General features: G+C 44.0%; 1 protein-coding gene across 1 annotated transcript in view; it reads right to left on the bottom strand.

Annotated features, from left to right (window-relative positions):
- LOC119405034 (uncharacterized) overlaps positions 1 to 16,867 on the bottom strand; it is a 51,642-nt gene that overhangs the window by 6,685 nt on the left and 28,090 nt on the right. The window contains exons 13-19 of the mRNA XM_037671786.2: positions 12,995 to 13,033; positions 11,522 to 11,620; positions 11,048 to 11,161; positions 8,709 to 8,825; positions 6,456 to 6,633; positions 4,090 to 4,290; positions 1,907 to 2,124 (exon numbers count right to left, since the gene is read on the bottom strand). Coding sequence (XP_037527714.1) covers positions 1,907 to 2,124; positions 4,090 to 4,290; positions 6,456 to 6,633; positions 8,709 to 8,825; positions 11,048 to 11,161; positions 11,522 to 11,620; positions 12,995 to 13,033 — 966 coding nt within the window. The remainder of the gene's footprint in view (positions 1 to 1,906; positions 2,125 to 4,089; positions 4,291 to 6,455; positions 6,634 to 8,708; positions 8,826 to 11,047; positions 11,162 to 11,521; positions 11,621 to 12,994; positions 13,034 to 16,867) is intronic.

The raw sequence follows: 16,867 nt of genomic DNA, 5'->3' as shown, positions 1-16,867 counted from the left end.
AAGGCCCTACGTTAGAATGACCTATGGAAAGCGGCCAGAGTTATAGCATAACAACCTATGTGATCTGAAGAACTGAGCCCGAGAAGAAATTAACGTCCAGTCAGGGTGTGATGAAGCGAAAAGTTATTGGCGTAACTATAGCAGATAGGAAGACCGCAGAGTGGAGCAGAAAACTAACGGGGCTAGCCAATATCCTAGTAGATATTAAAGGGGCCCTCCAACACTTTTTCAGCATGGTCAGGAAACGGTGCCGATTGGTAGTCGAGGCTTCTGAGAATACGCGAGCCAAACATTATAGCGCAGTACGAGACCTGGAATTCGCAATTATTTCTTAGTCAGCTGGAAATTGTTCCCTGTTCTTTCTAGAAATGATGCCATATACTCAAATTACCGTGCCATATACCAAAATTCACGGCCAGATTGGCTGATTCGAGCATCGTGAGTTGCATAGTTACCGTGACCGCCGCAGGAGGCCGCCACGTGCCCACGCGCTTGCTCGTAATCACATTGAAAGTAAGCCGCGCGTTCGAAAGAAAAAAAGAAACAGTATTCAAGGCCATGACGCGCACGTGACGTAACGTCTGTCCTCCTTGCCATCCCTCCCGACTTAGCTTCCAGCGCGCTCATCGGGACGAGAGAAGATAGAAAAGCAATTACAACGTGCGCGACAAATCTCTCTAACCTAGCTCGTACTTGACAAATTCTGAAAAATTATGCGCCGGTCGATTCGTGGGGCAATAAACTCCTTTAATGAAGCCATTTGATGGTTACTTGTAAAGACGTTGCAGGGCTCATTTAAGAGAAAAATAAAGTGTACCAGCACAGGTCACATCATGAGGACAGACAGTCGACAATCAGAATGTTGGAATAGATGCAAAGAGATGGGAAGCACGGCCGTGGGCAGCAAAGGGTTAGCTGGAGCAACGAAATCGAGAAATTTGCAGGCAAAAAATGGAAACGGCTGGCGCAGGACGAAGTGGGTTGGAGGTCATTGGGAGAAGGCCCTTTGTGCAGCACTTGTCATACGACAGGCTTACGATATATATATTCTTTTTTAACTATGTTTAGCTACAGAGTCGTCGCAACTCTGAAGCTTTGTATGAGAATTACTCCATTTTGTTCTTCAAATTATTTAGACACTGACTGAACTTGGGTTGTTCCTATGCCAGTGGAGGGAAACGTTTAACTGCACTACACTGCCTCAAAGTTCGAAATGACGCTTCCTTAGAACTGTAGTTTCTTTGTCCCAACCTTCATGTATGTTTTGCATGCAGACAGTAAAACAGTCATACAACACTGTTGCGTGTGCTGTTATCCAGCCCAGCGTCTGCAATCTTACTTTGTGCAATCTTCCATTCTCGAAAACCATGTGAAACACTGGCAGGGACAGCTGCCAAACTGACACCAACAAACATACAAAATGTGCATGCCGACGTCGAGACATAAGGTGCGTTCTGAATCGACAGAACGTCCTACTAACGACCGCCAAGCTGACTCTGTTCAACCAGTTCAGCGAAACATCGACGTAACATCGTCGTGTATCTTGCAGAGTTCAGCACAACAATTCAGCGTAGCATTGTCGTGTATCTTGTAGCGCGGGCTGAAAAAATGACACCCATGCGAGCACCATGAGGTACTGTCCTTTACTGTTTTGTAACGTGATACTGATGGACAGGACACGGACGAGGAGAGACACACCGACAAAGCTAGCCTTCAATGTTGTTGGTGTCTGTTCTCATACGTCTCATGTTCGCGAGTATCACGTTACATAGCCATAACCAAAACCAACTAGCCCAGCTGCCTATACGCTTAGCTCTACTGCTTGTAGCATCACTATGAGAGAACAGTTCTGCGGTCTGTACACGTTTGCGCACGGGCACCGAACTGCACGATCATCTGCACTCACCGAAGACCACAGCGTCAGAGCTGTGGCAGGGCCTCGGCATCGATGCCAGCGGCTCCCAAAAGCGCTGGTCATCTGACAGCCGCAGCACATCAGCCACGCTTCCAGGCTGCAGCTGGTCCAAGGAGACGGAGCCTCCGAGTGCCACTAAGCTGCCCGAGGCACAGATCAGGCCTAGGTAAGCGCACGCTCTAGGCAGCGGTGGCACCGTAGATGTCCACCTGCATACACATGCATACACACCACGTTGTGTGTATTGACTTCATGTACAAAGTGAAAATAATCGCGAAGATACTGGCAGAAACAGACAATTTAATTTCTCCTAATCGTTATCACCAAGTCTCCATCTTCGAACATGTGCGAACATACTGAATAATAATGATTGTCAAGGTTTAATGTCCCAAAACCACGATATGATTATGAGAGACGCCGTTGTGTAAGACTCCGGAAATTTTGACCTCCTGAGGTTCTTTAACGTGCACCTAAATGTAAGTACACGGGCCTCAAGCATTTTCGCCTCCATCGATTATGCGACCGCCGCGGCCGGGATTGCCTGTCAGCATGCAGTCGAGCACCATAACCGCTAGACCACCGTCTCAGGTACAAACATACTGAAGTACAGATATGTACGAGTGTCTGACATTTATACTTCAAAAATGAATCGAATGAACTTTGTTATTTCATTTCTATTCGACTCGAGAATGTGGATGTCTGGAGGATTGGTAACCGTCTCGATTGTAACAGATAACACGTATTTACAGCCTATACAGGAAAAACCACATGGCGTTGAAGGGCTATTTGGTACATGTTACTTTGAAGGAAAAAACAGCGCGAAGACTGGAGGCAAGAAAAGAGGCACAAAACACAAGCACTGGGTGCTGCGCCTTATTTCTTGTGTCCAGTCTTTGCGCTGTCTTTTCTTCAAGGTACCACGTGAAAGTTGTGACTCCCGAATTATTGTGCTGCCGATGAACCAACTGTTGTTGCGGACACGTTGGTTATCCATTTTTGTTTAGAGCTTATAAGTTGTAAAACCAGCTACTCTACTAAAACGTTGCCCACGAGATTTCACCACGAGTTACAACACAGTTGTATACCCGGAAGTGCCGATTTAAACATAAAAAGATTAACGCAAAGCCCGAAGTTGTATTTTAAATATATGGCCGTACTGAAGTTCTAACCACAGATAACCTGGAAAACTAATTACCAATGAAAGAATAGCGATACTGATTAGGTTATTTCTGAAATTATGATTCGCTGCATTTCTTTTACAGACGTACTCTGCAAGGCGAGGAAGTTTGTTCGAATCTTTCTTGATGCATAACAAGGTGTAAACATTGCAGAATCGAGGACTGAAGTTAATACTAAGAATTGATGGGCTTTAACCTAACAAAAACACGATATGATTATAAGAGACGCCGTAGTGGACGGCTCCGGCAATTTTTACCACCTGGGGTTATTTAACGTGCAACTCAATCTAAGTACACGAGCCTCGAGCACTTTCGCCTCCATCGAAAATGCGGCCACCGCGGCCGGGATTCGCCACACGCAGCAAAAGACGAATATGCATAAGAGTCCGACCACGTGACCTTGTACTGGTGTATGCTGTTAATGGTATTCATAGTATTAGTGTTGAAATACAGTACACCTTCATTTGTAGTGAGCAGAACAGTCGTGCCGCCTTCGCTTGATGAATGATCCGATGCTTTTCGGTAGGTACTTCTCAGTTGGAGAGGTATCAGGAGTGCCTGGCTCACGAGGAGGTAGGCAAAGTGAATTCACACGACAACAAGCATTCGGAAAACTTATTCCACCTGCTTTTTATATTAAAAAAACGGTTCAAAATGTCAAAATGAAGGCGGTTAACCACAGTTGCACTCACTTCTGTGAAAGCAGAACGTTGAGAATAATGAACAGTTTGCGGGCAGCTATCAACATCGCTATCACTTCTCAGCGTTGCTGGAGGAGGGACCCTTAACTTTTTAGAGGCTTCTCAGATCGAAAAATTCTGTTCAAAAAATATCCACGCGTCTTTGAAGTCAACCACTGCAGGTTTCCCCACTACCAAGGGGGAGCTTTTCGTTGCACAAATCGGTTGTCAGCCCTTTTAAATCTTAGCGTGTGTGCTGTACACACACGAAGAAAAGCAAATGCAGTCTGTTCACAGTAAGGTGTCCAGTACGCACGTCTTTGTCCTGGGGTCGTAGCAGTGGACGGCTGTGCAGCATGCCAGGTCTTCCTCGGAAGAACCCACCACACCTCCGGCGACCCATACGAGAGAGCGGAACAGCGCCACGCCCATGGCCATCATGGGCTGCGGCAGTGAGCCCTTCATCTTGGTCCACTTGTTGCGTTTCACGTCGTAGTACTCCATGCTGGACACCAGCCTGCAATGGCAGAGTGGAGGGGCTCGGACTTCGGGCATCTGAACACCTTTGCCCGAAATGGATTTAGAATTCTCGATACAGTCCGGAGCCTCTTCCGTGTAAGACACTACTATATGCGGAAAATGTACAACCGAGTCAGCTGACATGCCTTTCTGCCTGGCTCGATTGCACAATGATACGGTCGCCCATCTGTTGTCTCAAGCGTATAGTGCTTGTAAGTACATTCACTGTTTAAAGAGCTTCTCTTGAGCTTGCTTCATACAGTATTGCCTGTCTTGAACTCTTCGACTTGGGTTGTCTCATAACCAATTTGATCAGGAATGAACTAGTCTAGACTAGCACAACAAGTTTTGATAGGTGACGTAACCTACTGCGTTACGTCGCCTTCCTTGTTTTTTTTTTTCACTGGCACCTGGTATTTGCTGGCACCTATATTGCTATGGTGACTCACCTTAATTTGCATTTGATTCTCTTTATGTTACTTTAATTCAGACATGATTTACATCATGCGTGAATTATTACTTCTTATCACTTCGAGTGTCCTTACTACATTAATTCCACCACCAACTCTCCCTCCCCTCTCCTCTCCGAGGCTTTCTGCACCTCACATGGTGTTGCAATTCCTCTGGGATTGGCCCACCTGTCTTTTGGCACCATATGTGTTCACGCTGCTGTATGCCGAATTATTTTTAATGAGCCATATAAGGCCTTTTCCTTATTGTTGCTTTCATCTTTCGCGCCCTTCCATGACGCAACGAAATTTCAGGAGACAACCAGAACTGTAAGAATATGTGTGTTGGTACTTTTATTAACGTCACAAACACTGAAGTACAGGGCAACAATCAGAGTAAATGACTATCGAGTGACAAGCGAACAACGAAACCATAGCGAGATTCCAAATGCTCCGCCAACGTACAGGCTACGTGGTATGCCGTTAAAAAGGGGAAACATACAAAGACGTTAGCCTGTTCAAACACAGGCATGGTTTGAGGTTGCCCTTCGCATTGATGTGAGTGTGCTACTGTAGTTCCCGCCAAATTCAAATGCTAAAGCGGCGTGTCCTTTTACAGCATGCCTCATCAATAAGTAAATGGTTACATGTGATTGTTTATAGAAAAAAGTAGTTCACTACTGCAACTGCTACTGAATTAAAAGAGGTTCCATCAAATACAAAAATACAAAAGATATTTATTAAAGTAATCGGTTAAATGTTATCGATAATGCACAAGTTTCTTTCTCATACGCTAAAGTCTCGAGAGAGTGCGAATGATCGCAGTACAAAGCTTGTGAAGCGTGTCTCCCTGAATGATGTAGCAAGCTCCACTGCGCGAGTGCTGCTGTTCTTATGCCAGTATGTGAAGGCATGAGATGAAAGCAAAAGAGCCATAGCTGCGACAGTTTACGTTTAGCTTAGGCATTTGTTCAAAGCTACTATCAACAAAGTGTCTGCAGGCACACGAAGACGGTTTTGCACCAAACTGTGATATTTAATATTATATCACAATATTTAATATTAATATCTCAACTGCAGTTCACAGTCGTGCACTTGAGTGTGAGCACGCTTAATAGCTGAAGCACCTCACTTTTCTATCACTATATTTAATTTATCAATTAACAGTGGAGCTATTTAAGCTTGGAGCAAGGCTGGTGTCGTAGACAAAAAACTCGATAGGTATGTGCCACAGAAAGCAGGTATGTGCCAAGGAGCTCCTAGCATAGCATAGCCATGCATAGTACAGTGTAGCAAAGGGGTAGGAAAAGGAGGTGAGGGTGAGGCGGAGTGATGTGGAGGAAGGAAAGGAGGGGAGAGCTCAATATAGAAAGAGATAAAGACAGAAAGAAAGATGAAAGGAAGAAGATGAAAAAATGAAACAAAAAAATACTTGTGATAAAATGAATAGAATGATTCCTATTTTTAAACCAAGATGAAAGAACTCAATCTGCGTTCACCACGTAGTGGCGCTTGCTTGCCAGCTTCACCGTTTACTCAGATTTCACAGATGTGGAACTGGCTTTAACGTTTTTATAATTGTGGAGGGAGCCAGCGACGTATTGTTATATTTGAGAATAGTTGAGCAATCAATCAATCAATCAATCAATCAATCAATCAATCAATCAATCAATCAATCAATCAATCAATCAATCAATCAATCAATCAATCTCACCTGCGTCCGAGCGTGAGTCCGCCAAGGGCCAGGATGCGGCCATCGCAGTACACGAGCCCATGATGGGCGCGTTCCGTCTTGAGGTCGGCCACGCGGTTCCACTGCATCTTGGCCACGTTCAGCCGGTAGCAACGGCGCGTGCACAAGTACGGCCCATCAGCAGACTCCAACATGCCACCTACGTGACATCCGCGCGTACTGTACCTAACTTGAACTCGCTATATAAGATAGACCAGGGGTCGGCAACCTGCGGCCCGAGAGGCAGTATTATGTGGCCCCCGGCACGATGTCAGAACTGCCTTCACCTTGTCACTTCATACCTGAAGGCATATATATGGCAGTTTTGACATCAAATGGGCTTAGACAGGAACAAACAAACATAGCATCGAGTTGGCAATACGACCTATGCTTGTAAATTGCAACCTCATGACATGCGTGCTGAAAATAAACGTGATTTATATTCCAGTTTTGTACATTATTGTCGATTCGCCTATTTTTTTCTCTTTGGCTGCAAAGTGGCCCCATCCCCGCCCTTGTTGATTTGCCATCCGGCCCCCGCCGTGTCGGCTTCATGCAAGTCGGCCCTGCGTCTCAAAAGGATGCCGGCCCCTGATGTAGACCACTGAATAATATCAATACAATATGTAAGTCTGTTGCAGAGTACGAAATAATTTTTAATATACAGTTTCCTTGTGCAGAGCTGTGCAATACGATGTATATTGTACACAGTGCTCCATTTTTAACACGATACGTATAAAGCAGGAGTGAAAAAAATTCATGATTACGCACTAAACAGGCAATGAAAACAAAAATTATGCATTCCACAGGAGCGTAACAGTGGTGCCATGAGTTTCTGCACAGGCGAAAGCAGGCAGACGCGTCCACGTTTTGCCTTTGTCAACGAAAAACAATGCCACCATTCGGTTTTCACGAACAATTTTTTTATATATCATCGCAGGTATTTCGTGTTTTTTGTTATTGACGAGATAGGCAAGTGCATTGCACCTAAAAGTTATACAAATTCTGCCACCGCGTTGCCATCTTATTGCGAAATTTTAGTGCAAATAGACTGCTGTTTACGCAACATATATACAGCATGAAAAGCTGTTTGTTGGACAAAGGTGGGTTGATGGGAGGAAATGAGGCGTGATTTCTATGACTGCTCAAGCGATGTTGAAGGCCTAGTCAGCGCCCCCTGGCTTTTGCTGAATGCCAGAATCGTGTCTATAGATATTTCCCACAACTTAATTTTATGAGATCTCTTTGCCCACTTCAGCTGTTGTCAGTGGAACCACAATATCGCTGTCTCGTGGTCCTCTGCATTTCCTTGATGGTGATACGTAATGCACATAATCGCACGCTTCTGCAAAAAAAAAAAAAAAATATCTGACTGTTCGGGAAAGCCAATAATTACACGCAAAGCATCTTTGTATAGTTCACAGTTTGACCCACCATTGCGATATTGTACTTTTGTACATTTTCGTGCCTACTTTTACCAGTCAAACGCGATACAATTCAGAAGCAGCATATTGCGCTAACTAGTTTAGTAGTATGGCATATAGATGCCAGCATTGATCTTTGCATCCAGAGATTGGACATTGGCTACCCGAGGTATGAGGACAACCTTTTATTCGATTCATGTAGGCTGGACGACACCTCTTGACGGGCCGAAATACCGACAAATAACAAGCAACTGACAGTATGTTGAGATATGGACGATATGGCCGATATGGCCGATCCGACAGTAACACCAAGCGTATGTTAAAAAATTACACATCATCTCCCCCTGCGGGCAACCATGGTGGGATACGAAAGCATCGAGTTTCAGTTTCTCTTATGTGACTTATGAGACGGTGGTTGTCGAGGCGTTTGAATTACCGCTTGCCGACGCTGACATTTGGCTTCCCGAGCCTTCCTCTGCTCCGCGGCGGTGGCGCTGCCGCTACAGCTAGCGCCGACGTTGACGTTGTCCATGGCGTTTCGCACACCGTCGCACAGAGAGAGAATGACGGAAGCACAGCAAAAGCGCGCTTTCGCAGCCTCGCAGCTTCGAGATTCGCTTGCCGGCGTTGCCGTTTACGTTCAGCTTCGCGCGCGTCCATAGCGCCGTTGCGAAGGAGAGTGCAACGAGAGCGAGCGCGCCGCCGTAGAACGGACACTGCCCCGAGCATAAGGTGCTTTCGCATCTAAAACAGCAAAAGGCCAGTGCGGTTAATTGTCTAAACTTGTTCGTTAACTATATGCGGCACTCACCGACGACGATGACGTCAGAGTCTACGAGAACGGTCCGGTGATGGTGCAGCGGTGTGGGCAGAACGCTGCACTGCTGCAGCGTGTTGAACGACGGGTCGAAGGCCACCACCGAAGAGCCTACATTGGCATTCACAATTCATTAACACATCATCTTACTTCCGCAGTGATTGGAGCAAACTATAGGCGTTGTGGCTGGAGTTCCTAGTTTTTTTGTGTATTTAGTTGCAGCTCTTCTAGTTCTCACATCTGAATAAGTATTGACGACTAATTGCTGCTCTAGGCACTCTTTAGTGCTGGAACGCTCTAGTAATGCCATGATTCGTATTCTCTTCTGCAGCGATCACTGTGCACTGAATGGCTTGCTTGTAGCGACGTAAATGTTGGTATGCTTGTTATACCGTGAACCTGTCATCCACTGAAGTGTGAGAATTGTTCAATCTATTTAATGACAGCTGCACAAAAGAGTAGGCACAGGCAGAGTAATAAGTCACCTGGAAGGTGCATAAAATCCGACATTACATTCCATTAGGCGTACATCATCCCATCATAGTGGGTTCTTCTTTACGCTCTGTTCTTTCATTCTCCTTTTCCCTCCCCCGCCCCCCCCCCCCCGACGAAGTATGCGCACAGAGACAGTTATCGAGCACTCTTCTCCCATTTTCCCTCCTTTTCCTCTCTACCTATCCCAAGAATAATAAAGAATCACATCTCTTTGCTATCCTCAAACCACTATTACTACTTGTCAGGGATGAAAAATTGGTCAATACGGTGTGTTGCTGGGGGTGTTGTCTTACTACTGGTCAGGGCGGTGGATAAAAAACTCGTTGTCTCAGGGACTCAATAGGTCACATAGTGAAACATAGTGTGAGCAGTGTGTATAGCGTTGGAAAATGACACGGTGAATCACTCGCAGAATGTAGATTTTCATAAAAATCGTTCACTGTACAATACCTCTATGTATGAGGAGCTTTTAGCCCGAAAAGAATTGTCCTGTCGCACAAGACGTTCTAAAATTTGTCTCGAAACGCAAACGCATGGCTTAGGTAATCACGCCAAGAACTCGACGTACATTAATATGATCGCTCTCGCTCTCTAATCGTAGTTATACTGTTTATTATCATTCTATAAGAAACCCTGCTTTTGAGGCTTACACGATCTGCGTTTCAACGGAGACAGCTACCATAACACATTTTAACGTAACGTTCTCCACCAATTAATAACACTAGTTAGTGTGCGTGTCTGCGATACTGCGTAGCATGATCATCTTAAAGCTGGGCGTTATGCAGTAAACATGTGGTTCTAACTAGGGGTGTGCGAATATTCGAGTTTCGAATTCGAATAGAATACTACCTAATCGAATAATTTGATTCGACTTTCGAATAGCTACTATTCGAACTTTCGAATAATTCGACAGGACGAATATCTAAAACGCGACAAAGACCAATGGTGCATCTTGGTGTAGGTGGGGTGGCTAAAACTAACGCTAACGTTGTTACAGTAGGCCTTTCGTTAAAACTTTAACCGATTTCCTGGTTCGAAAATGAGCGCATGTTTACTTTAGAGGAGATTATGTTATTTCAGCACGTAAAAAAAGAAAGACAAGAAAAGTGGCAAGCCCTTCTCAACTTCGCTTCCGGACTTCTTGCATAGTTCGGTCGCGTATGCCGCAAGGGCCGTAAAACATCCCGACTTTGGCCCGCGAAATCCTTGATGATTGGTTTCAGATGCGAAAATTTGTTCACACTGCGCAGTCGCCACTGCCGCACTGACCACTCGTTCAGAAACTCCGTTCTATCAGAAACTCCCACCGTTACGGCGCGCAATCAAAACGCTGCTGTGAACGGGCGCCCGAAGATTTTCGGGCCCAGAGCACCCATGGCGATGGAGCACAATAACGTGACCATTGTCAGATGAGCCGTATTGCATGGCCATAAGAAAAAAGAAAAGCTATCTACCGTACCACCCTCTGTTACCCATTAGGAGGTTAAAAGTGGCGCTGCTGACTAGAATGGCGGCTCTTCTATATCAACCTGGTTGCACGCCCATAAAAGCTGGAAAAAGAAAAAGACTCCCGAACAAGCGCGCAAGCTGTCACCACGCCATAGCTTCCTTGATTTTCTTTCTTTCGGTGCACACTTCGATACTATTCAATATTCGATTCGATATTTGATATTTTCGGCCCCTATTCGGCACTATTCGATTCGAGATGAAATTTCACTATTCGCACACCCCTAGTTCTAACTCTAGTGAAATGCTAGACATGTCTGTGGCACGAAAATTGAAATGTCTGGTGTCACGCCCACATGTACACGGAAAGGGAAGCAAGCAGCATGACTTACTGATGCCAGTGTCCAGGTTGAGGCCTCCCGTGACCAAGATGCTGGGCAGTTCAATGGCCGTCACCAGCTGCACCTTGCCTATATGCTTGGCCATGCTCGGCGACACTGCGAAGTCTGCATTAGATGTGTTGCTGCTTAGCTATTTACTAAGTGTGTGTGCTTATCTGGAACTTTTGAATAACGAATCCGAAGTTGTACCATCCGACGATCGAATCAGACAGTCGCTATTAAAATCCAAACATTCTCAACTGTAGATTTTGAAGTGCTTACATCATCGACTGTGCATGATGAAATATAGAAAAAACTAAAATTGCGACAGGTTTCATCCAAAATCAAACAAACACTGTTCAGTCATTACTATGAAGCAAGACCTGACGGCAAGCGATTAGCCTCGGCCAAATATTCCTGTTCTTGACCTTCTGCATGGTTAAAGCTAGACGGCACTTGAGGAAATCATTAACATGCAAGACTTACTTCCGTGATGTTGCCTGCTGAACGGATCGAGGCTCTCGAAGGATCCGGACAAGTTGGTGAACGTCGACTTTGCATCATACGGCCAAAATCGACTACGTGCTGCATGAAATAAACAAAAAGAAAGAAAAAAAGAGAGAGTGCAGGACAGTAAACATTGGAATATATCAATAAAAATTACAATGTTATTTCCGGTTACGTCCGTTATATCAACACTGCCGAATTCTCAGACTCTGTCGACGTTCACAATAGCAGCCAGTTCTAAGATGTCGCAATATGCGACATCTTACAACTGGGAGTGAGCAAGTTAGGCAGGCCCCCTTTGAGGACGCGCTTTGCGTTCTTGTAACGCCTTCGGCAGTCTTTGTCACCGCGCCTGATAACCAACACAAGTTTATCTGTTGGCTCTAATATTGTCTTGTGGCGCTGTTTCAACTATGCGATTCTCAAACACAGTTACATGTTAAGGAAAACTAAAACAACTTAGCCATCTTTGCTTCTGATAATGGAGGGTGCACCTGGACAACCATAAAAACGTTACTTGAGTAAAAGTTTTATTGGTATACTTATTAGTTCATAATTGGTTGGTTGGAATTACCTCAAACTGAAAACTCACTCCAGTCCATCAATACCGGTGCTATACACTAATTTTCCAAGGTTTACCACGCCTAAATCAGAATACTGAGGTGTTAAATGCAGCATGCAATTATGCCGGGTAAACAATACGTTTCCCATTAATAATGAGAACTAACAGACAATATTTGTTATTGTCTGTTAGTTCTAATTAATATTGTGTCTAACAAAGAAAAGTCATGGTAGCAAAAAAAATGTTAACATTGTGCTAGCGCTTTTTAATGAAGAGTAATTAGTGACCGAATTAATTTATGAAATAATTATTAGTTCATAATATTTTGATTATTTTAATTAATTTCTTAATAGTTATTTCGATGGTATAGCATAGTACTACACAGCCAAAATTCAAATTTTCCATTCAGAACCAAAATAAGTGCCCTACTTCTGCACGGTGAAAGAAGAAGATGCCTCAACGAATTGCGCGAACAGCACGACTGCTTTTCTGGAGCCCTCCATTTCCGGAGCCCTCCACTACGGCGTCTCTCATAATCATATCGTGGTTTTGGGACGTTAAACCCCAGATATTATTGTTAGTAATTTCTTCGTTCACACGTGACCTCACTTTCTTGTACCAGGTCTGCAACATAATTAGAGCAGATGCTAAAATGGGTTCTAGCAGAAGTACAAGCGATTTTTTTACAAGTTTATTGCTGACTGGCCTACAAAATTGATGATTCCAATTGAAATTGCTGGGCTTGAAAGGGTTAAAAACAATCATAATCATTTTCTAACGTCGCTAATGCAAGATTCAACTTCGAACATGTGATACCGTAAACAACCGTAGATCGTCTGCGGTGCAGAAACACCAGCAGAAAATAAATTGTGAAAGAGAAAAGAACTTACATTTTCGATCGAAGTCATCCGCGAAACCCCATGCCGCTTCTGAAATAGAACATTGCATTCAGCATAATGAGAACTAGAACTAGGTGGTAACTTCGCTTCCAACAAATCAGCTTGCCATTGCGAGTTGCCTGAGATTAAAGCATAAAGTTGATGAGCTCGCCAGCCAGCACATTGTGATCGTTTTGAGCAAACTTTTTTCTATTTGTGTACCTCAAGCAAATGCTTTATTTTGTACCAATCACTCAAGTCAAACGATGAATCCTTAGCCGAGATGCTTGAGGCCCGTGTACTTAGATTGAGGTGCACGTTAAAGAACCCCAGGTGGTCGAAATTTCCGGAATCCTCCACTAAGGCGTCTCTCATAATCAGATCGTGGCATTGGGACGTTAAACCCCAGCAATTATTAATTACTAATCCTTAGCAAAAACTTGGTATCATAGAGTTCTATAGTATTTTCAATCTTTACGTTTGCTTTTCTCGCTAGCTGAATCTTGACTTAATCTGTTGCTGCCACACACTTCTATGCATTCTGTGCATTCTGTGTGTGCATTCTGTGCCACACACTTCTATGCATATGTCTTACATCAGTAAGCATTCTTTACTGCGGAGATACTAAAGGGATGCTTGGACAGCAAAAAATGGCGTGTTTTGCAAACTCCACACCAAACTATCATCTACAAATTGACGATATCCTGTTTGTACGAGCATAAATGTGTCATTAGGAACGTAAATTTTATAGTTAAGGGAAATTGGAATTTGGAAATTGGGAGACTTAAGCCGCATGCCCCAACAACAGAACATGCCACAAATGGTTTCGCTTGAGCACGCCATGGGCACGCACAAATCGCTTGCACCTGCAGGCTGCATGTTTTATACAATTACGTATTCTCATATAATCCATGATTTGCATTGATATGCGTTCCAACATTATGACACTGCCTTCTAATTTCTTGCTGAATTGTTTGTTTCCAATATAAATCTATCCAGTAAGGTAACATTTTTGTACAGCTACTTAAATAATTTAGCCACTTACTACTTTTATTCACTATTACTTCTAAATCGCTTGAGAAGCAGATTGTGTGACTATCCTGTGATTTGACATGCTCGGCCTCCCCCTTTTCCCCCTACTGCTTAAGCTCTGTTGTTCTCTTCGTGCCCGCACAGTGCTGGTTTTTAAATGGCTGCAGATGAATCCTCAGTCGCAGTTTAACTTCATATTTGCAGCAGAGCGCTGCATTATCAAAGGTACTCCCATGAACAATTAGCCCCTCACCCTTTCATACAACACCATTTACTACTTTATATTCGTTCGTTCTACCCCATGTCACTCCGCATTTTATCACGGCTGCATCGCTTCCCTTTCGTTTTGCTTATCTATCCTAGGCATCCGTTTCCCTCCTAATATTTGAACTCGACTACCATCGGCATCTAATTTTATTTATTTATTTATTTATTTATTTATTTATTTATTTATTTATTTATTTATTTATTTATTTATTTATTTATTTATACTGCATCCCTAATTATGGGCTATATTCAGAAGTGGGAAATGCTACACCGTACTTGTAAAGCAATAAAACAGATGAAAGCAAATAACCTGCAGTTGTGAAAAGAAAATACACACGCAAAAAGGAGAATAATAGAAAAAGTTAAGCAATTTATATGTTATCAAGGTCCTCGCCAGTGGCAGGTAAATAATCTTTCAGTGGTAAGGAATGAATGTTGCAGGGCAGAGAATTTCGGACATGTGTTGTGCAAGGGGGAAAATACTGTATTTAAACGTGTCAGCACGAGCAGAAAGAAATGTCTTATGTTCATGTTGTGAAAAAAAACAGATACAACATTTTTTTAGTAAATGTGATATGCAAACCACTAGAAAGGCCAGAAGTGGAATTAGTATTTGCACAAAAAAATTTTAAAGCTTCAATGTGCTAATGAAAAATAGTGTTTGCTTGTCAGGTTCTTGTACAGCCTGTAATGATGAGAAACTGCGGCTGAGTTTTGACACATGAAATGGACTGATCCTCGTTGCACATCGAGTGTGCTTATTTCACAGAGTTTGTAGCGGCACCTAACAATGGACGCATATTCGAGAGCATGGCGAACTACTGTTTTATATAAAAGTAGTTTAGTGTCACTTGGGGCCATGGAAAAAGTGCGGCGTAAATAGCCAAACTTTTAGGGCTTTTCTGTGTACGTATTCAGTGTGGTTAGCCCAATAAAGATGTCCTGTTAGAATAACACGAAAATATTTATACCTGGACGCTCTTTAAAGTTGACCGTCATCCAGAAAATAGTCAAAAGAGAAATCGCTCCGTCGAATGGTGAATAACTATACACAATTCTTTTTAAATTCAAACAACCTTCATTTGCCACGTTTTTTACCAAGCGCGATAAGACATGAGGAGTTGCGTAAAACGATAATGGTCGTGGGTGGAATGAATGAATTGATGTCATACGCAAACATGTAACCATGCATACAGTGTGATATTAGATGAGGTGCCACGGGGTAAATCATTAATAGATAGTATAAATAATCATAGGCGGTGCGCAGGGTTCCCCATAAGGGGGGGGCGAAGGTTCATCGCAGCGCCCCCCCCCCCTCCCGACCATACTAAGTGATGTATGGGGTTGACGTTGCGCCCTCCCTTCTTAGGCGACTAGAAGGGTCAATGTACGGGGCATATTTTTCGCCCCCCCTCTTAGGTGACTAGGGGGGGGGCGCCCCCCCCTGCCCCCCTGTGCGCACGCCTATGTAAATAATAACGGGCATAATATGGACCTCTGGGGAAAGCCGGATGTGCGGTCAACAGGAGATGATTCTGCTCACTTGAAAGAGAAATTGTGAGCGATAACGGAGAAAACTAGCTATCCAGGAAACAAGAAGGGTTTTCGTCCTACGAAATGCCAAGAAGCCCATGTCCACTGTGGAGCTTCACCCTTTTCACACGTCTGCAGAAGCTGGATATCTCTCTGACAGTTTACTAAAAGAATGATGTCCTCCACCTACATTAAATAAGAAACACGTTGCTGCGCTATCGCATCGTCCCTCTCACATAAAATATTGTAAACTAATTTGCTTGCCCCTAGCGTCGTCTATTTTAAGACTGCCTTGCATATTATAAACTATCCTTGCGGATATCTATCACACTTATTAACCGTCGTCATCCTCACATTGACTAAGTTACGATATTTTTTTATTTAGACTGAAATTCGCAAGAAACAAGGGACAGAGGCGAGGACACAAGAAACGAGCGCGAACTATGAGCTCGTGTCATTTGTTCCCGCCTCTGTACCTTGTTTCCGGCGCTTATTGGGGCTAAATCACCAAGTAATCAGTAGTTATTAACCCTCTCCTGAGTTTGCCCAGGTCTCCATTCTAGACTATGGCGGAACAGTGCGATCGACGGGACAGTGGAAGACCACACAGGCACTGTATTTCTTTGTGTTCTTTAAATGGGCCTCGCAACACTTTTCCAAGCAACTAACGAATGACTTCATTAAAGGAGTCTAATGCCTCACGAATCGACGGCCGCAAAAATGTTTAGAATCCGTCAAGTTCGAGTGTAGTTACAGAAATTTGTCGAACGCTGTAATTGCCTTCTCTCTTCTCTCGTCCCAACGAGCGCGCTCGAAGCTAAACAGGGAGGGATGGCACGGGCTGGGTGGCGTTGGCACGGGGGAAAGAAGTTACGCCACGCGTGTCATGACCTTGAGCACTTTTTTTTTCTTCGAACGCGCGGCTTACTTTCAGTGTGATCGCGAGCATGCGGTGGATACGGGGCGGCCTCTGTAACTATGCAGCTCACGATGGTCGAATCAGCCAATGGCCGTGAATTTGGGTATGTGGCATCGTTTGTTGAAAGAAGAGAG

This window comes from Rhipicephalus sanguineus, chromosome 9 (assembly GCF_013339695.2).
Source record: "Rhipicephalus sanguineus isolate Rsan-2018 chromosome 9, BIME_Rsan_1.4, whole genome shotgun sequence".
Taxonomy (NCBI): domain Eukaryota; kingdom Metazoa; phylum Arthropoda; class Arachnida; order Ixodida; family Ixodidae; genus Rhipicephalus; species Rhipicephalus sanguineus.
This window is presented reverse-complemented; position numbering and strand designations above follow the sequence as displayed.